The following is a 20,049-nucleotide window of genomic DNA, read 5'->3' on the forward strand; positions in this document are numbered from 1 at the left end:
TTCATTAATGTGTATTTGAGTGAATCAATTATGAAGATCCTTGTATGCCAAGGTTATTGGAAGCTTCATACACACCAATGAGCTCTTTTAATTACTTGGTTTTTGCTGCAAGCCCTGAAGAGTCTTTGAGGCTGAGGATGCTATTTTTCAGGCACTTTGCATGTTTGTCATCCAAGTACATGTGTCCTGGTGTGCCTGCAGTGATGAGCACCTTACTGGCCAACATCAATGCTTATTATGCCCACACAACTGCCTCCACCAATGTTTCTGCATCTGATCGCTTTGCAGCCTCCAACTTTGGGGTGAGTGTGATGTAAAAACATATCTACTCAGTTGTTATCAGTTAATAAAATTTGATTTTTCCCAGTAGGTACTATAGAGTTATTTTATATGCCTAAAATTCAGAGAGGGGACACTTAGATAGATGTACTTGTTTCCTTGTGAATGTGTAGACTATGCTAGTAGACTCCTCCTTATTTCATTATGGATAGATAGACTTACTAATGGACTCTCCTCAGACATGGATAAATGAGAGAAAGTGGAATAGCATCACTATGGTTTCAGAGGTACCACCTCGGCTCAGGCAGAACCTCTCTAGGCCAAGAACTTGGTTGAGTCATCATGTTCCTTCGTTCTGCAAGTCCACAAGTAGACTTTTCTTAACCTTGTATTGTTTCTCTCTCTTACCCACTCAAGCTCATATGAGACTGATGTCTAAGTGAAGATACCAGTATATTCCTGAGCCTTTCCCTTTTCTAGTGTTTGGACTGTTTATCCTATCCAGGATATGCCCTTTCCTGGTTTTAAGTTACTTGAGAAGTTGAATCTTTATTCAGAATGTCACCTAAGTTCAGTGTAAACTAGATGCAATATCTTTGACCAACCACAAAGATTACCTCTTTAGGAATAACACTGCTGATACTCCCAAATCTACTGGGTCTCTGAGCCCTGTTTTTTGGGAGTAACCACCTTCCCTTATTTTGATAGAGTCTTTTTGTAAATGAATTAACATCATTGATTAAGCCACTCAAATATGAGTTTCATTATCTCATCCCATTTTATATATTTACATAAGACCTAATGATCTGTCATATAATCAGTATATGAATTCCAGGAGTGCTATACCAACAGCCTATAGGCATGTGATTCCACATTTAATTATACCTTTTCTATAAAAATCAACTAACAAAATAGTGTGGTGAGTGTGGGTGTTATGTAATACTGATGAATTACGGACCTGTACCCCTAAAACAAATAATACATTTTATGTTAAGTAAAAAAAATAATAATAATATAAAAATAGTGTCATGTTATTTATCTTAACATTAAAAAAGTATAAACTAAGGAAAATGATGTGGAACATGGTTGAAAGAGAAGCGTTCTCAGGTCTGCTTGATCACCTTCCAAATGAATCACTGTTTCTCCCTCTTATCATTACTGGTAGACAGTGGCTATTTAATTGTTAAGAGCTGCCTGAAGGTAAGTCAGGAGACCACAAACTCAGGAACAATTTGGACAATGTGTTTTGAGTTTCCTCTTATTTGACTAAGAGAAGTTAGAGTCCCAAAGGAATGGAGATGCATGAGTCATCTCCCGTTGACTCTTATATAGAAAGAGCAGTTTCTCTCCTGGGGACTTCCTGTTCCCTTGCCAGTGTGAAAAGATTCCCCAGTTTGAGACAGAGCCGCTAAGAGAGGGAACAGGGGCCACCTATCCCAGTCCTCTGTTACATTGTTCTTTCTTCTCATGGGCAAGGATGAGATAGGATGTGTCCTTAAACCAATGTCTCCTCCTCACCCAGAGATGGTTCTGTTTCTGCTACAGTCTAGGGAACTCAGATTATTTCTCTCTTCCCTGTTATTTGTTTCCTACCTTCAGAAAGAGAGATTTGTAAAACTACTGGACCAGTTGCACAACTCACTGAGGATTGACCTCTCTACCTACAGGGTGAGTGAAGACAGGACTGTGAGATGGAATAACAGATAATATCAAGCTCTGTCTAAACAAACCTTAGTCCAATCTTGGCTATAGAGATTAAAGGCAAGGAAAATTGGTCCCTGTCATCACACCTACATACAGGGCCAGTGGCACTGACATCTGTGATTCTCCAAACTACAAAGACCATGCTGCTGTAAATAGCAGGTGTGGCATTTTTTTTTTTTTTTTTTTTAATACGCAGTTGGCTCTCCAACCATACTGATGTCACTCTGTCAGACTCTCTGATGACATTCTCATTAGGGTGGAGAATCTCCTTCAGAAGTGCCCCTTTAAAAATTAGATACCTATATTTCTTTTTTGTGTTTTTCATATTCTCCTTATTTTTCAAGGGAGGTATGAGAATCTGGCTAAAGGGAGAGAAAAGATAGCTTGGCTTCAACAAGTGATTTGTAGTGAGGGGTCATGTCCATTCCTAGAATGGAAGGAGAAAATAGATATATTAGGAGGGTGAATACCAGGGACAGGGAAGGACACGAAAACAGGCAGTTTCCCAATTCTTCCTAAGTTAGATCTTCTTAGAATGGCTTTGTTACTTGCTTTAAGCTGTTGTGAATTTCCAGAACAGGCAATATACCCACATTAAAAAGTAAGTATAAAAATAACCTCAAAGTCAAAAAAGAAGTGGAGTTTTAATTATCTGCAATTTCAGTGCCCTCCATTTGCATGAATAATGGAGAGTTGACTATGTATCTTATATTTGGCATATAAGTAGCCATTTGAAGGTTTAAAAAAGCAACCCTTAAAATGGAGAGTGGCTCAACATCTCCCTTCAGCTCTCCTTGGCAGCTTCCTCCTAAAACCCATGCCAAGGGGAATGAAGTGAGGCATGGTGGGAAGGTCTTAAAGAACTCACTCCAAAACAGTTCTGCTCAGAGCTGTGCCATCTTCTGGCTCTGGAAGGAAAGTGGAATAGCTGGGGTCCCTTGTACAGAAAGTATATCCTTGATCTTCGTCTGGTCCGTAGCGTGGCACCATTTATATTCCAGAATATAGTTACATTGTAACTTTTGAAGAACTCAATGTTTAAGTGTAAGAATCTTCACCCAAGAAAAATGTGTGTATAAAATATATGTGTCTGTGTGTCTTTGTGTCCATTTGTACAAATGCTCACTCATTGCATGGGAAGTAGGGTTGGCATAGGATGTGTTGCTTGCTGGGCTAGGGATGATTAACCCCTGAGTTTGGCAAGGGCCTATCTGTGTCAGTAGAAAAAAAAGAGGGAGACCTGTTGTTTAACAGCTTTTAAGTTCAGCTCACCTGGGGAAAATCCCAGTGGGTAGCAGTTAAGGAGGCTTTTTATTTCATTGCTTTTGGCAGAGAAGGCTTTCATATTTCTCTTTTCCTTTCTTAAATTTGCTTGATTTGCAACAGAATAATTTCCCTGCTGGAAGCCCTGAGCGGCTTCAGGACTTAAAGTCAACAGTGGATTTGCTGACCAGCATTACTTTCTTCAGAATGAAGGTAAGAGAGAAACTGGGCTAGATGGTGATGGACAGGTCACCTGACTACAGGAACATGAAGAGTCATTGGGTACAATCTTAAGCTATAGTATTCATCACCTCTAAGCCCACATTTCCATACACCTGTTCTCTGGGTTACCTCTGAGAAGACTGTAGATCAATAGGGATGGGCTGCGTGGTTCTCCTATTCAGATATCCTAGCAATTTCATCCTAGGGTACGGTCCAGGGACCCATCGAGAGATGATGCAATGGAGTAGTTTGAGGGGAATTCTAGGAGGAGATCCACTCAGGTGGGGAGGACCATGGGCCCATATTTCTTTTATTAATTGGCAGGTGCAAGAACTTCAGAGCCCTCCAAGAGCCAGCCAAGTGGTAAAGGACTGTGTGAAGGCCTGTTTGAACTCCACATATGAGTATATCTTCAACAACTGCCATGACTTGTACAGTCACCAGTATCAGCTGGTAAGAGGTTCAGGATCAGGTGGGATCCACTGTCAGTGACTCTTGGATCCTCAGTTTTCCTTTACTGTGGTTATGGTGGAAAGGAGCTCAGGACAAAGTCCTTGTTGTTCTTGAGGATGAGTAAAGTGTAGAGTGAGGACCTTCTAAACCAGGTGAGACATTTGTGGGTTAATAGGGACCACTGGATGAGATGTGACATAACTGAGTTGAGCAGAAGTGGCAACAGTAAGTTTTAGTTTGGTGCTAAGGTAAGTGACCAAAACTTGGGCAGTTTAGAGGGTGAGTAGGTGAATTCTCAGTCCATCCTCTCCCAAGCTTAATTTGTTACAGGCTGCTTTCCTCTGAGATCTGTAGTTGTCTCTCTGAACTACCAGCTTGTGAAAATTTTAAATTTTCCCTCTGATACTTCTCTCTGCACTACATGGTCTTCTGAGATATATTCATCAGCTGACTGTCAAGGCTGACTCTTCTTTGTCTTTGAGGCTGAGTTACATCATCTGTTCTATGCTGACATCCTAACTTACTACCCAGTAACCATGTATGTTTCTCAAGATCCTTTCAATAGTATCTTTTATTCTCATTTCAAAGCCAGGACTTCTTTTGGGGTCTTGTTACTAGATTACAGTTTCTGTCGAAATAATTCTTGCAGACCATGCACTTGCAAAATATATGCCCTTTAGTCCAACAAATATGTATTGAATGAGTCAGGTATGAGGAAAGCATAGAGCTCCTTCAGTTAGTTCACAATTCGTAAGAAAATATATAATTCTAATCAAAGCAGTCTGTGAGAAGTGCCTTGAAAGCTGAATAAAATTGAAGGGATTCCAAGAAGGAAGAATCCACACTTGATCAGGTATTGGGAAAAGCTACTAAAACAAGGGCATTTTACATAAACCTTAAAAGATAGTAGGACAACCTATTGCAAATAATGAGAGGACAATCTAAATATTGGACTGCAAATAATGAGAGGACAACTTAAATCTCTTGAACATTTGCCCTTTGAAGAATACATTTAATTTTTTTTTTAAGGTTTTATTTATTTTTTTGACAGACAGAGATTACAAGTAGGCAAAGAGACAGGCAGGGAGAGAGAGGAGGAAGCGGGCTTCCCGCGGAGCGGAGAGCCGGATGTGGGGCTTGATCCCAGGACCCCGGGATCACGACCTGAGCCGAAAGCAGAGGCCTTAACCCACTGAGCCACCCAGGTGCCCCGAATACATTTAATTTTTAATGCTTCCTAGGAGTACCTCTTCCCATTCCCAAACATACTCTTTGTGCCAGCCCTATCTTTAAGGCTTCCTCCTTTTAAGTTTTATAAAACCTCCCCTTGGTTCTAAAGCTCATGGGAGGTTTTCCTGGAGCCTTTGTTTAACTTACCACACTCTGGGCTCCTCTGTCATCTATCTGTAGATTCTCTTGGTTGGAGAAGACACTGTTCTCGGCTTTGATTTTTCAACTATGCAGGGGTCTTTCTGAATATTTAGTCTCTGCTCCCTACCATGAGATGAGCCTGGACTTTGAAAGAGGACTTATAAACCATTCAGACACTTTTTTTAACCTTTGAATTTTGCCAGCAGTTTTTTACTTTTTTCATTCTCATTTTCTCATTATTCATTATTTACAGTGAGGTAAACCATTGGTGTCTTTTTATTTCTTTCAATCACTTAGTCATTGGTTCATTCATCCATTTAATTCCTTAGCAAACTGAACATGTAGGGATGTGAAGTTGATCAAGACACATCTCTTTTTTTGGCAAGCTCATCATTTAGTGGAGGTAGGTGGGACAAATTACTAGATTTATTGTTTTTTTTTTAATTTACTTTATTGTCTTTTTAAAATTGTTTTTTATTACTGCATTTTATTGTAGTTGCCAAAGGTTCATAGAGCGTGTTCTGGGAACTTAACAAGGGAGGCATCTAAGCAGACCCGGGTATCAGGGAATACTCAAAAAAAGTAAAGCTTAACTGGAATTTTGAGGAACGAGTAGGAGTTGGCTAATGAAAGGGGTTGGGGAAGAGAGGGATGCCATATAGAGGTAGTAGAATGTTTGGAGGCACAGAATTTTGAATGAGTATGTTAATTTGAAGAAATATAAACAATATAGTTAGGGTAGTTATGTGTCAGGCTTTGGAGTTCAGCTATCTGGGATCAGTTCTTGGTTCTACTGTTTATAGCTATAAGACCTTGTGCAAGTCATGCAGCCTCACTGCCTTTAGTCTCCTCTTCTGTAAAATTAAGGTGATGGAGCAGTTAGGAGGATTAAATGAGATAACCCATGTAGAATTCTTAGGGTGCCTGGCACTTAAGCACTAAATAAGTGGTGGTGGTGGGGCAGTGATGGCTGCGAGGAAAGGTAAGGTGTGGGGTTGACAGATCTGTCAAGGCCTTTTGTGTCAAGCAGTGGAGTTGAAGTTTACTGAAGGCCTTAACTGAAGACCATTGAAGGGCAGAGGAGTCACACTATGAGATTCTGTTTGCAGAAGGATCACTAACAGCTATGTGGAAGGGGACTGGAATGAAGATTAAAAACCAGTTAGGAGACCCTTGGATGATAAGGATAGGGTAGTGGCAGAAAAAGTTAAAGGAAAAGATGTATTTAAGTGATATTAAGCAAGCAGAATCTACATTTTGTGGGTTCTGTCCTGGTTTCTAGTAACTTCCATGTAATACAGGCTTATTAAGGACTGTAGAGACTGTGATGACATATGGCATCCCACATAAAAGTCCTATCCCTCTTCTTCTGTGTGGTTCCAACTTCGCTTTTGTCCCAGTGGGAAACAAATGTCCATTCCAGCAGTGACCCCTCCTTGTCCTGTCCAGGGTCTGAATGTAGAGTTGCTTCTCTTTTCCTGAGATTCACCACTGTATTCCTTTACCTCTTCCCAACCAAGTCTTTTTTCTTCCCCCAGCTTTACTAGGATATAATTGATGTATAACATTGTGTAAGCTTAAGCTGCGCAATGTGATGATTTGATACAAGTGCATGCTGTGAGATGTTTACCACAGTAAGGCCTGCACCTCACATAATTATCATTTTTTGTTGTTACGGTGAGAACATTAAAGCTCTGCTTTCATATTGATCTTTCCAGTATATAGGACAGTATTTTAGCTATAGTCAACCATGCTGTACCTTAGATCCCCAGAACTTACTCATCTGAACTGAAAGTTTGTACCTCTTGACCAGCATCTCACCATTTCCCCATCCCTATCTCCTGCCAAACACCACTCCACGCTTTTTATGTGTTTGGTGTTTTTAGATTTTATATATAAGGAAGATCATACTGTATTTGTCTCTTTCTGTCTGACTTATTTAATTTAGCATTCTGCCCTCAAAGTCCATCATGTTACTGCAAAAAGAAGGCTTTCCTTTTTTTTCGTTGCTGAGTAATAATTCATTATATTTATATACCACATTTTCTTCATTCATTCATTCACAACTTAGGTTGTTTCCATGTCTTGGCTTTTATGCATAATGCTACAATAAATGTGGAGGTATCAGTAAATTTTGGAGATAGTTATTTCGTTCCTTTTGAATATATACCTGGAAGTAGGATTGCTGGATTATAGGATAGTTTTCTTTTTAATTTTTTGCGGAACCTCCATACTATTTTCCATAGTGCTCTACCAATTTACATTTCCTGCAAACAGTGTGTCAGGATTCCCTTTTCTCTCTTTCCTGGCCAGTATTTGTTATCTCTTACCTTTCTGAAAATATTTATTCTAACAGATGTGAGATGACATCTCTTTGTGGTTTTTATTTGCATTTTCCTGATGTTTAGTGATATTAAGTACTTCTTCATGTACTTGCTGGGCATTCTTTGTTGTTTATTTATTTGAGCAGGGAGCCCCATTCAGGGTTTGATCCCAGGAACTTGAGATCATGACCTGAGCAGAGCTCAGATTTAGCCGAATGAGCCACCCAGGTACCTCTTGCTGCTGGACATTTGTATGTCTTCTTTGGAGAAAGGTCTATTCAAGTCTTTTACCTATTTTTTAATCAGATTTTTTTGTTTGCTATTAAGTTATGCAAATTACTTATATTTTGGATATTAATCCCTTAGCAGATATAAGGTTAGCAGATGTTTCCTCCCATTTTGTAGGTTGCCTTTTCATTTTGTTGATTGTCTCTTTTGCTCTACAGACACTTTTTAGTTTGATGTAGTTCCACTTGTTGGTTTTTGCTTTTGATGTGTGTACTTTGGTATCATATCCAAAAAAATCATTGCCAAGACCATTGTCAAGGAACTTTTCCCCTATGTTCTCTTCTGGGAGTTTTATGTTTTCAAGTCTTGTATTTAAGCCCTTAATCTATTTCGAGTTAGTTTTTGTGAGAGGTATAAGAAAGGGGTCCAGGTTCATTCTTTTGCATGTATCTAGTTATCCCAACACCATTTATTTGAAGAGACTGTCTTATCTCTTATCTGCATTGAGTATTCTTGGCTCATTAAGACCTTAACTTATACAACTAGGCAAATAGCTTTGTAGATACAGTTCTTCTTCCTAATAGCATTCATGAGGTTAAGGGAAGTCCTTAACCTACTGAAGGTTGGACCCACTTGCATGCTAGGTCTGTGTAGTAGCTCCTGCAGAACTTGAAGGAGCTTCTCAGAGCTGAGATGTATATGTATGTGTGTGATAATTTAGGGGAGGTGTAAGAGGAGACTGCCAGTGGGGTCACATGGAACTAGACCTATTTAGTGAGGCTGGAGGGGCAACTTACTTTGCCTGAAGAGTCACTATACTCATAGCTATTTAGAGAATGAGGAAGGGGGTCAGGCATCTTTATGTCTCCTAGACCGACCAAGCGTATCATATTAGTTCCTTGGAGGTGGGGAGAGAAGTGCTCTGGAATGGACTCTTTGTGTATAAGGACCTCCCAACAGTCACCCTTTTGACAGAACATGGGCAGTCTTGTGCAAGACAGGCTCTAGGAGAAGAAGAAGGGTACCTGATTCTAAAGGAAGGGGTATGGGGACGGAAAGAGAAAGAAGACTGGAGGCATTCTCCGTATTCTACTCTGACTCTCACTGTCTCCTCTGGAATAAGAAACAGGAACTACCTCCAGAGGAACAAGGACCCAGCATTCGGAACCTGGATTTTTGGCCCAAACTCATCACGCTCATTGTGTCAATCATAGAGGAAGATAAGAATTCCTACACACTCGTTCTGAACCAGTGCGTATCAACCCACTTGGCCCTGTTTGGTTGGTAGTTGGCATGTCCATCTGTCTAACAGCCTCTTTCTTTCCTATTTCTGTGTGTTTGCAGTGCCACCTCTTCTTCCTGTACATCCGTCTGTCCCTCTGTCCCTTGTATCTATCTGAGTAACTGTTTCTGGAGACAGGTGTGGAAACGTAATGGGGGGCCCTGTTCAGACTGAGTCAGCCTCCCTGGAGTGAAAGCCCCCTGGGAATGGCTGCCATATGAGTCCCAGGGGATCCAGAGACCATGTGTGTATGTGTTTGTCCACTGTGAATAATGGGCTTTCTTAGGCCCACTCCTTGAACTTTTTCGTCCACCTTCTTTAGCCTGGGCCTGCCTTCTAGCTCCAACCCTTCTCTGGGCCTCAAGTCCCTGCCTTCTGGGCATCCTCTTCCCTGGACCGCCTTGCCTGAGGAAATCCTTTACCCAACTTGTCCTTCCACTGGCTTCTGGGTCCCTTTTCTCCAGATTGAGCCCAGTCCTATTTCCTAGGCTTCTCCTCTCTTCAATCTGACTTCCAAGAGATTAGGCACATAAGTTTTGGAATCAGTCAAATCAAATAGCTCTTGCTTTATTCTCTGACTGTGGCTTCTTCCATCATCCAGGTTTCCTCAGGAGTTGAATGTGGGAAAAGTCAGCGCGGAAGTGATGTGGCAGCTCTTTGCCCAAGACATGAAATATGCACTGGAGGGTAAGGGTACACCAAAGGCAGTGGGCTGTAGGCTGTTAACCCAAGCACCTTGTTTGCTGTCCCTTTCCTCTCCCAAACAATTATAAGTTTTGGGTGAATGGTATGGTGAGAAACTAGAGGGATTCTAAGTCATGTCAGGAGTCCTTAGGTAGGCAAAGGTTCAGCCAAAGTAATAATGGAAATGGCTATGTGGATGTGAATTTCCCCTTCCAGTTTTAGACCAAGTGCCTGTTTAAGACTTTCCCTAACCCAAAGATCAACTCATCCCATGCTGGGTGTTGTCAAGTGGCCCACTTTCTGGAGTATGAATGGTCTTGTGAAGTTTATCTTTACAGTTTTAAAGAATCATAGAACCTTAAATACATAGATAAGACTATTTTCTCTTATTAGAGACTGCCTGGCCTGGCTTTCCTTAAAAGCTGTTCTGGATTGGTATGACAGAGCCAGAAAGATACTTCCTCCCTCCCTTCTCTTATAAAGCAGTGTCATGGACAAATTATTATTCATCTTGTTTATTTAGCTTATTCTTTTATTCATTTCCTGCTTTGGTTGACAAAGATAACACTGTCTGCCTGTATACTACCTTCCCATTTGTACCCTTCTGTGTTCACTCATTTAGCTGCCTTTCCTGTTGTTTCTATATGTTAGTTTGCCTCCTCAGTCTGTGCAAGTGGACTTACAAGGAAAGGGAGCAGTCTGGGGTGAGGACAAATCAGAGTCTGGATCTGTTATTTTGGTGGAGTGGCAGGGAAAATGGGTAACCCTCAGACTTAAACTTTTGAGGTTTAGGAGCTGAGGTTGAAAGAAACCTTGAAGATCTGTTTTAAGTTGGAGACAGCCAGAAACTGTACATGTACATTCTGTAATTCTGCCCCAGAGCAATGGCTCCCTCTTGCTCATACCAGATCAAGCTTGAGGCTATAGCCCAGGCCTTACCCTTTCAGGCCACTTAGAAAGTCACTTGTCCCCTCTCCAGTAGCACTTAGCAAGCCTAATTTGGGAGAGTATGGTCCAAGTTCTTGAAGAATCCCAGCTCTGAGGGGTTTTGGCGGGGGCGGGGGGGTAGGCAAATACCTGTGAAAAGTATATCAGTTTCACAAGAGGGATGGTATGAGGTGGAGCAGAGGTTTTCAAACAGAGGTATCTCAGGAGCTAAGTGAAAAGGGAATAGCCAGGTAGGGGGACAGGGTTGCTGGGCTCCGGGACTTTCACCTGGTGCCAGTTAAGTCAGTTCTGCTTTTATCAATTTTATATGGGGTTCTAGATGAGATTTCTCTTGAAAGGGGAGTTCTGCTAATGTTTACAACAAACATAAAAGGATTGAAAAACTGCTTTAAGAGAGAGAAGTAATGTTAACCTCGTTTCAAATCTCACTTTCACGACCTAATCAGCATTGTGTTTTTATTTTTATTTATTTTTTTAAAAGATTTTAATTTATTTATTTGACAGAAAGAGATCGCAAGTAAGCAGAGAGGCAGGCAGAGAGAGAGAGGAGGAAGCAAGCTCCCTGTGGAGCAGAGAGCCAGATGCGGGGCTTGATCCCAGGACACTGGGATCATGACCTGAGCTGAAGGCAGAGGCTTTAACCCACTGAGCCACCCAGGCGCCCCAGCATTGTGTTTTTAGACCAATTTTTGTGAGCTCGCATTTTCTCATCCATAAAACAGAAGCGATAATAGCCTCTGTTTCATTGAGCTGATGAAATAATGTGTAACACACTTAGGATACTGCTTGGCATTTACTTGGCCCTGAATAAATCTTATTAAAGACAATAAGAAACCCCATAGGCTTATGAGCAGAGATGCAGTACAAGCAAAGTAGCCTTTTTTTTTTTTTTAAGCGAGAGAAAGAGAGCAAGAGTGAGAGCTTGTGAGTGAGTGGGAAGGGGCAAAGGGAGAGGGAGAAAGAGAATCTTTTTTTTTTTTTTTTAAAGATTTTATTTATTTATTTGACAGAGAGAAATCACAAGTAGATGGAGAGGCAGGCAGAGAGAGAGAGAGAGGGAAGCAGGCTCCCTGCTGAGCAGAGTGCCCGATGCGGGCCTCAATCCCAGGACCCTGAGATCATGACCTGAGCCGAAGGCAGCGGCTTAACCCACTGAGCCACCCAGGCGCCCGGGAGAAAGAGAATCTTAAGCAGGATCCACACACAGTGCAAAACCTGATGCAGGGCTCCATCTGACAACCCTAAGATCATGAGCTGAGCTAAAACCAAGAGTCAGACATTTAACCAGCTGAGTCACCCAAGCACCCTGCAAAACAGCATTTTTTTAACTTAAATTCAACTAGCCAAGGTACAGTACATCATTAGTTTTTGATATGTTCATTGATCCATTAGTTGAGTGTATCACCCAGCATTTTTATAAGAGTTCACGTTAGGGGGAAAAAAAGAAAGAGTTCACGTTAGGGGAAAATAGGACAGCTAGAACAAAGAGACACTAGACATAGGGACGGCAGATGATGTTGTAGTAATTTAGGGCTGAGGAGTTGGGTTTAGAGTAGAGAATTGGAGAGGGAATAATGAGTTTCGATAACCACTGGAAGGAAGTTTTAACAGGACTTCATGACTGTCAGAATGTGGAGGATAGGACAAGGGGAGGAGTTTGGAGACCTGGATGATAAAAGGATAGTGTTGATTCCAACTGTGAAAATGGTATCATTCACCCAATTTTTTTAAGTCAGTTTTATTAAGGTATAATTGACATACATAAAATAAAAACACTCTATATTTTGATGAATTTGACAAATACGTGACTGAAGAGGAAGAAGGTAGATGATGATGCTCATCATTGAACAAGATGCTACAATTAGTGTGTGTACTCGGTTCAGCTTCAGCTGAGATATTAAATTGTGAAAGATGGGGACTAGAGTTAAACTCTGGCAAAGTGAAATGGCCAGCAGGGCCTTAGACAGACAGTACCAGAACCAAAGAGAGATTTGGGGGAGATAGCAGCAAGCTGAATAATTGAAATCACGAGGTTGAAAGAACTCCAAAGATGAAAGATATGTGGAAGGAGGGATGTGGAAATCAGGGGCAGGAGAAGATTTAGAGACTCAGTAACCCTTTATGAGAGACTAACCATCCCTGTACTTCTATCAACAATAACCTCATGCAACTTTATCGGGGCTTGACTCCATGGGACTTGTTAGAATAAAGGGTGACCACTGTTTCAGCAGTCATCCTGTTAGTTTCTGTACTACAGAAATTAATACTGAAATTGAGTTTGGGGATCAGAGTACAGATAAGGGATTGATAGAGAAAGGGAGAATTATATAAATACAGTAGCTTGAAGATCCCTAGAAGAAAGCAGTTAGGGAGTTTGAGGAGTGATGGAGCAGTACTGCCTCCACTTCTAGTGGGTTACTGAACAGGAAGGAAAGAGAGTCTTCCTCATGGTACATTTTTATGTCTCTAGGTTCATGCACTGGTTTAAGAATAGCAGAGTGTGGGGTGGAAGAGAAGGGGCAAGCCCTGAGAAGTCTCTCTGATGACCCCAGAGGTGGTACTGCCTGCCATGCCAGGAGATGAACTTTCCTGGGACTGGGAGCATTTTGCGGCTGAATCCCAAGCTCCCATTTCCTCCACAAGGGTCTGTTATACTAATTCACAAGGGCCAACCACCCCAGATTGGATTTCTGCTTTGATGTGGAGGAGCATCACCCATAGCAACTCAAAGTTGAGCAGTAGAGGTCACAAGGACCCTGAGCTTCCTTTCTCTGTTACTCAGTACTCTTCCCCCATTTGCCTGCTTTTTTCCCATTATGTTATATGTAAGCACATATTATTTCAAATTAATTTTTTATTTATAAAGGGGATGGATGAAGAGAACCTGTCGTCGTAGCCAGTGCCTGATGCAGGGGTGGTGTTTGTCCTGGATTCTCCAGAAGGCTCTGAAAATCCAGTTAGATGACCTTAAAAGTCCATAATAAGCATCTCATTTTTTACAGCATAATAGCCCTTTCATCTGCTGTGTTCCTGTGGTTTCCAAACTGACTATTCTTATTTGCATACTTCTCAGAGAGTTCATTTTCTCAGTGTCTCAACTGTATTCTGGGGCACTTTAGTTTACCTTAAGATGCTGTTACACTCTGGCTGCTTAACTGCTCTTTCTGTCAGCCCACTGTGGTTTTCCCTGTCTCTGTAGTTGTCATTGACTCATTCATGCTGTGTGTAGCTGCTCATCGCTTCATCTAAGCTGATCTGAGGGAATGGCCCAGCTACTAGGATTAGAGAAGACCTAGGAAACCACCATCCGGGACGCCTGGGTGGCTCAGTTGGTTGAGCAGCTGCCTTCGGCTCGGGTCATGATCCCAGCATCCTGGGATCGAGTCCCGCATCGGGCTCCTTGCTCGTCAGGGAGCCTGCTTCTCCCTCTGCCTCTGCCTGTGCTCGCTCTCTCTCTCTCTCTCTCTGATAAATAAATAAAATCTTTAAAAAAAAAAGGAAACCACCATCCCTCACTAGTCCTGGGCAGCCTCTCCACTAATCAACATTAGCACCCAAATCTCTTCCTCCTCTTCTTCATCAGATGCCAGTATCTCAGTTGACACTTCTAGAAGCTAGAGCAAGAAGACTTCCATCCAGGAGTTTGGCTTAGTCTCTAAAAGATTTGGACCAGGCTCTTGGAGAACAGAGTACTGGTAGGGGGAGATGGTTGTGAGGAAATGGTTGGGAATCACCCTTGTTTTAAGACTTCTGATAGAGCTGCCTGGCCTCATCTGCTGCTTTGGGAAAGCTCAGGAACCATGGCCTCTGCTGCTGGGACCTGACTCAGCTTCCTTCCCCACCACTAGAGCATGAGAAAGACCGGCTGTGTAAGAGTGCTGACTACATGAACCTACACTTCAAGGTGAAGTGGCTCCACAATGAATACGTGCGAGATCTGCCTGCCCTCCAGGGGCAGGTGCCTGAGTACCCAGTGTGAGTCATCATGTGGGCACTACATGGGAAAGGGAAGGGGTCCCTCCATCTTAGGGGATGGGCAGGACCTATGTCTTCATTTCAGTTCAGCAAGCCAGTCTTGAGACTGCCAGTTCTAGGCTCTGTTGTAGAAAGAGAAAAGCATCAAACTGTGCCCTATCTTCTAGAAGACCCTAGTCTGGTGAAGCTGTTAAGCACATGGCATATGCCAACCACTGGCTCTAACCCCCAATTCTCCTGCCTGGCTGCAGGTGGTTTGAACAGTTTGTCCTGCAATGGCTGGATGAAAATGAGGATGTGTCCCTGGAATTCCTGCGTGGGGCCCTGGAACGAGATAAGAAGGATGGGGTAAGTTGGAGCCTTGGACTGCACTTGGGTCAGGCCAGGTGTCCCAGCATTTAGCTGCCAGCAAAAGTTCCAGGGCTTTACGCTGTCTTCGGCTTGGGTCATGATCTCGGCATCCTGGCATCGAGTCCCACATAGGGCTCTCTGCTCAGCAGGGAGCCTGCTTCCCTCTCTTCTCTCTGCCTGCCTCTCTGCTACTTGTGATAACTCTCTGTCAAATAAATAAAATCTTAAAAAAAAAAAAAAAAAGGTTCCAGGGCTTTAGTTTCTTCCCTGTGGAGTTCATAAGGAAGGCCAAAGAGCCTCCCCTGCTAGGCAGCAGGAGCCCTTTTGAACCCTACACACTTGGGAAAAGATAGTGGCTGAAGATGACAATCCTATTGTTGGTTTTTCTTAGTTCCAGCAGACATCAGAGCATGCACTCTTTTCCTGCTCTGTGGTGGACGTCTTCACACAGCTAAACCAGAGCTTTGAAATCATCCGGAAGCTGGAATGCCCAGACCCCAGCATCCTTGCCCACTACATGAGAAGATTTGCTAAGGTGACCATAACCCTCCCTTTTCCCTTCCATTTGCCTTTACTATGCTCACCGCCTCATCACAGGCCTGAGCTCAATTCCCCTCTGTGGTGGCCTTCCAGTAAAGTCACCCCGTTCTCATTTGCTTGTGTCTGGGGCAGACTGGTGGGTTTATCTTGGTGTGTTTCTGGGGTTGAGAGGGAACTTTGTCCCTTACTATGAGATTCCGCTCTACCTCCCTATTGTTGTTCTGGGATGACAGGTATGATCTCAGGCAAGATCTGTGTAGGGAAAGCTAAGCGTTCCCTTGCCTTTCCTTTTCTCTTTTTCTTTTTTGTTTTCAGACCATCGGGAAGGTGCTGATGCAATATGCAAACATCTTATCAAAGAGCTTCCCAGATTATTGCACAAAGGAGAAAATGGTGAGGGTCAGGTCCTGGGAGCCTAGAGAAGAGAGTGGAAGACATCTGAATCCTTGCTTTTGAGGCTATCCTCGGACCGAGGGTGGGGGTGATGCTCCTGACTTGATTCCAGTAGGGCTTCTTTTGAGATTATGACACAAAATAAGAAGAACTGGACTAGGAGTTCGTCTGAGCCTCCGTTTTGTACTTAATTTTCTACTAAGCTAGAGCTTTACTTAATCTTTCTTAAAAAAAAAAAAAAAATTAAGACATTCAAAAAGTTAAAAGAATAGTGCCATGAACACCTGAGGCCCACCAACCTGCTTAAAAATGGAAACATTTGCTCCTAGTCTTTGTTCAAGGAAAACTGTCTGAATTGGTTCCAGATCTCAGTACTTAGGAGGAGATGCATATAATATGTGTTGTAAATTCCGTGTCATTTTTGGAGTCGTATGAGAGAGATACCTTAGTCTGATAGGTCCTGTGCCAAAAGAAGTCAAGACTCAACAGCTCCATCTTCCCCAAAGCCCTGCATCCTGATGAACAACATGCAGCAACTGAGGGTCCAGCTGGAGAAAATGTTTGAGGCCATGGGAGGCAAGGAGGTAGGTGTCAGGGTGTGGGGTTGCTGTACTTTCCCTTTGTTTCTTAGCTACCTGGCCATAGAACTCTACCATCTCCTGACTAGGTATACGCCAGCAGTTTAGCTTAGAGTCTGGGCTGGTTTAAGCTGAGGGATTTAAATAGACACTGGGGTAAAGGCCTTCTGAGGGAGGGTTTAAGGGGTGCAGGAGGGAAGAAAAGTGTACAAAAACCAGCTCAGCCAAGCATACTTTCTGTGGATACAGTTGGACCCTGAAGCTGCAGACAGTTTGAAGGAGCTGCAGGTGAAACTGAATACAGTTTTGGATGAACTCAGCATGGTATTTGGAAACAGGTCAGTGGCCCCAAGCATACAGCCATAAGAGCCAGGTATGGCCCCTGGCCAGTCCCAAAGCCCCTGCCCCACACCCTCCATCCAGCTGCAGGCATGTGGATCTTTCCTCTCCTCCTGTTGGCTGTCCCTGTTGGAGCTGCACCAGGAGTATGCTGGAATGGGACTGAGTAGCTGGTGTTGCTCCAAGGACAGTGCGTGTTTGGGCAGGGGAGGGCTGCACTGCGGGCACATGTGTAGTTTTCAGGTGCGGATTGATGAGTGTGTTCGACAAATGGCTGACATCCTGGGCCAGGTTCGGGGCCCAGGGAATGCATCCCCCAACGCCAGGGCTTCAGTGGCTCAGGATGCAGATAGTGTGCTCCGGCCTCTCATGGACTTCCTGGATGGCAAGTGAGTACAGCACTCAGCTGTCCTGTGGGACAGGCAAGGCAGAGGCAATCACATGGAGAAGCCTCTCAGGGAAAGGGGCTCTCAAATTCTAGCTCTAGTCTTACCTGTTACATGGTCCCACAGCCTTACACTCTTTGCCACTGTGTGTGAGAAGACAGTCCTGAAGCGTGTACTAAAGGAGCTCTGGCGGGTGGTGATGAACACAATGGAAAGGATGATTGTTCTGCCTCCACTCACTGACCAGACGGTAAGGACGCTTCCCTTCCACTTCCTCCTGCTGTCTCCTCTATCTTGCTCCACACTTCCTGATCAAGTTTGGAGTCCTCTGCTTTTGACCGATCCCCTCTCTGCCCAGGGCACCCAGCTAATCTTCACCGCTGCCAAGGAGCTGAGCCATCTTTCCAAACTCAAGGTACTGTGGATGTATAGGGTCCTTTTGAGGCTGGGGGTGACAGGATGCTAGGAGGAAGAATATTTGAGCTTTGGAGATGGAAGAGGAAAAGAATGAGAGGAACATGTAATATAAGCTGGCAGATGGGGAAAGACTGTCATGGCAGCCCCAAGCTGTCCTGATGCTATTGCTTTCTCTGGGGTTCCAGGACCACATGGTACGAGAGGAAACCCGGAGTCTCACTCCAAAGCAGTGTGCCGTCCTTGACCTTGCTCTGGACACCATCAAGGTGGAGACCTGCCTCTTCTCCAGTCATACTTCATGTTCCTGGTGTTCCACTCTGCCAAACTGATGTCCCCTGGGCTCTTGCCACCCCACATCCAGAAGAGAGTGATTTTTTATGTTTGTTACTTTCTCTGTTATATCCATATTTCTGCTTGGGAGCAACCAAAAGTTACCTCCTTTATGGTCTCAGATGACTTACCACAGACCCAGAGCACTTATTCCTGGGTTTTGAGTATAGTTCAGTCTACTTAGTTCCTCATTGCCATTCCTGAATATTTTCCACTGGGAATCAATCTTTCAGATCCTCATACCCCAGATCTGGCAGAAATTTCCCTCTTCCACTTATATATAAATTTATTTGGGCTTTCTACTACCCATTCCTTCATTCAGCCAGCCAACATGTGCACAGGATGCTGTGCATGAAGGATACAGAGAAAATCAGATATAGTTCCTAACTTTAAGATGCTTATATTTGGTAAGGCTACAATAAGGCAGGTACACGTAAACTGTGATATGGGGCAGTTGGGAGAATTATGTTAAAGGATAATGTTCTCTAATAAGAGTTCAGAAGGGTAAAAGAGCACTTCTGGCAATTCTCTGCCTGAAATGCTTCTATTCCATATCTTTGCTTGTCTGGATAGATCCATACTTCAAAGACCCACATCCAGGAATGTCGCCATCCTTCACTGCTCCTACACAAATAGTAACTCTTCACCTGAGAGATTGTGACTCTGCATTGTATTCCCGATCTTGTTGTCTATTGAATGGCTTATTGTCCTCATCATCCTCTTTTGGCATCTTCATTGAGCTTCTGCTCAGATAGGATTTTCTCTGAGGACAGTGTGGAAAGCTGCCTCTTTATAAGGGGAGGAGGCTATAGCAGGTATTCTTTTGTCTTTCAGCAATATTTTCATGCAGGAGGTAATGGGCTGAAGAAAACCTTCCTGGAGAAGAGCCCAGATCTGCAGTCCCTACGCTATGCCCTATCTCTGTACACGCAGACCACCGACACACTCATCAAAACCTTTGTGCGCTCACAGACTGCCCAAGGTAAGGCCCAAGGGCTTTGGGTCCCTATCTCCATTCCTTGATACATTTCTGCCTCTAGGGAGTCACTAGCTTCCAGTCCTTAGAAAGGATCCAGGTACTTCTCCAGAGAGCCTATTAAACTCAGATCCCAGGATTTCTTGAGGGACCCCAGTACTCACCCCCACACCATACCCATACCAGACAGGAAAATGACAGGAACCTGGGAAATGTGCCTGAGATTCTTCTTTCAGACATTGCTGAGCTAGTGCATGTTTATCAAGGAGTGCACCCTGTCTGTTAGGAAGTATCTTTCAGGAAGCCTGGAGAATGAGTGATTGAGACACTCGTGAAAACTCATAGCTTTGGGAATCTTGTTGGAAGTTGTCCTGGAGAGAGAAAGCAAAAGACTACAGATTGTCTAGTGTGGATGAGAAAAAGGACTAGGAGAGGCAAACTGTGGGAGCAGTTGAAGAGAGGATGTGGATCTTGGGGCTCTGTGCATAGCTGAGGTTCCAGCCTCATGGGTGATGCTCATTTATGCGTAGGGGCCCAGGTAGCTGGTTTTCTCCCAGTGACTTCCAGTCCTTAGAACCCCTCCCTGTCTTTAGGCAGGTGCCTCTATAAACAAAACAAATCTACCTAGAGATGGTTCAGACTGAAATTCAGCCCCTAGCCCTGGATCAGGGCCCTCCCAGAAAAGACTTTCAGGCACATTTATTATTTCATCTGGGGAACCGTGGGTGTGATGCCGAGTGAATCCGATGGCGGGAGTGGGAGAATTTAGGCTTTCCTAGTCTGTGGATTCAGAGCACAGAGCCGACCTGAAGGGGAAGAGGGATCTAAGCAGTTAGACTAGAGTTGATAGAAGGTGAAAAGATGCAAAGGACTTGTAGCACTCCTCCATTTTCCACACCTGTTCTTATTTCAAGTTCAGGATGGGAAGAAGAGAGAGCAAAGGAGTTATGAGCCTTGCTCAAGGGGGCAGGGAGATCTTTTAAAGATCTGTACATGGAAAGACCTT

The 20,049-nt window shown here is 43.4% G+C and overlaps 1 protein-coding gene across 9 annotated transcripts in view; it reads left to right on the forward strand.

The window, feature by feature from the left end:
- Positions 1 to 20,049, forward strand: part of UNC13B (unc-13 homolog B) — a 225,981-nt gene that overhangs the window by 202,385 nt on the left and 3,547 nt on the right. For 7 of the 9 annotated variants that reach the window (XM_082694713.1, XM_082694717.1, XM_082694716.1 and 4 more), the window contains 17 exons: positions 152 to 302; positions 1,879 to 1,947; positions 3,370 to 3,459; positions 3,793 to 3,921; positions 8,968 to 9,095; positions 9,728 to 9,813; positions 14,607 to 14,733; positions 14,985 to 15,081; positions 15,476 to 15,619; positions 15,940 to 16,017; positions 16,524 to 16,601; positions 16,845 to 16,933; positions 17,171 to 17,323; positions 17,447 to 17,570; positions 17,679 to 17,735; positions 17,923 to 18,003; positions 18,902 to 19,049. In XM_082694713.1, coding sequence (XP_082550839.1) covers positions 152 to 302; positions 1,879 to 1,947; positions 3,370 to 3,459; positions 3,793 to 3,921; positions 8,968 to 9,095; positions 9,728 to 9,813; positions 14,607 to 14,733; positions 14,985 to 15,081; positions 15,476 to 15,619; positions 15,940 to 16,017; positions 16,524 to 16,601; positions 16,845 to 16,933; positions 17,171 to 17,323; positions 17,447 to 17,570; positions 17,679 to 17,735; positions 17,923 to 18,003; positions 18,902 to 19,049 — 1,829 coding nt within the window. Of the gene's footprint in view, positions 1 to 151; positions 303 to 1,878; positions 1,948 to 3,369; positions 3,460 to 3,792; positions 3,922 to 8,967; positions 9,096 to 9,727; positions 9,814 to 14,606; positions 14,734 to 14,984; positions 15,082 to 15,475; positions 15,620 to 15,939; positions 16,018 to 16,523; positions 16,621 to 16,695; positions 16,719 to 16,844; positions 16,934 to 17,170; positions 17,324 to 17,446; positions 17,736 to 17,922; positions 18,004 to 18,901; positions 19,050 to 20,049 lie in introns of those variants that run through there. The other 2 variants (XM_082694712.1, XM_082694718.1) reach the window with 2 other exon arrangements.

This window comes from Mustela nivalis, assembly GCF_964662115.1.
Source record: "Mustela nivalis genome assembly, chromosome: 13".
NCBI lineage: Eukaryota > Metazoa > Chordata > Mammalia > Carnivora > Mustelidae > Mustela > Mustela nivalis.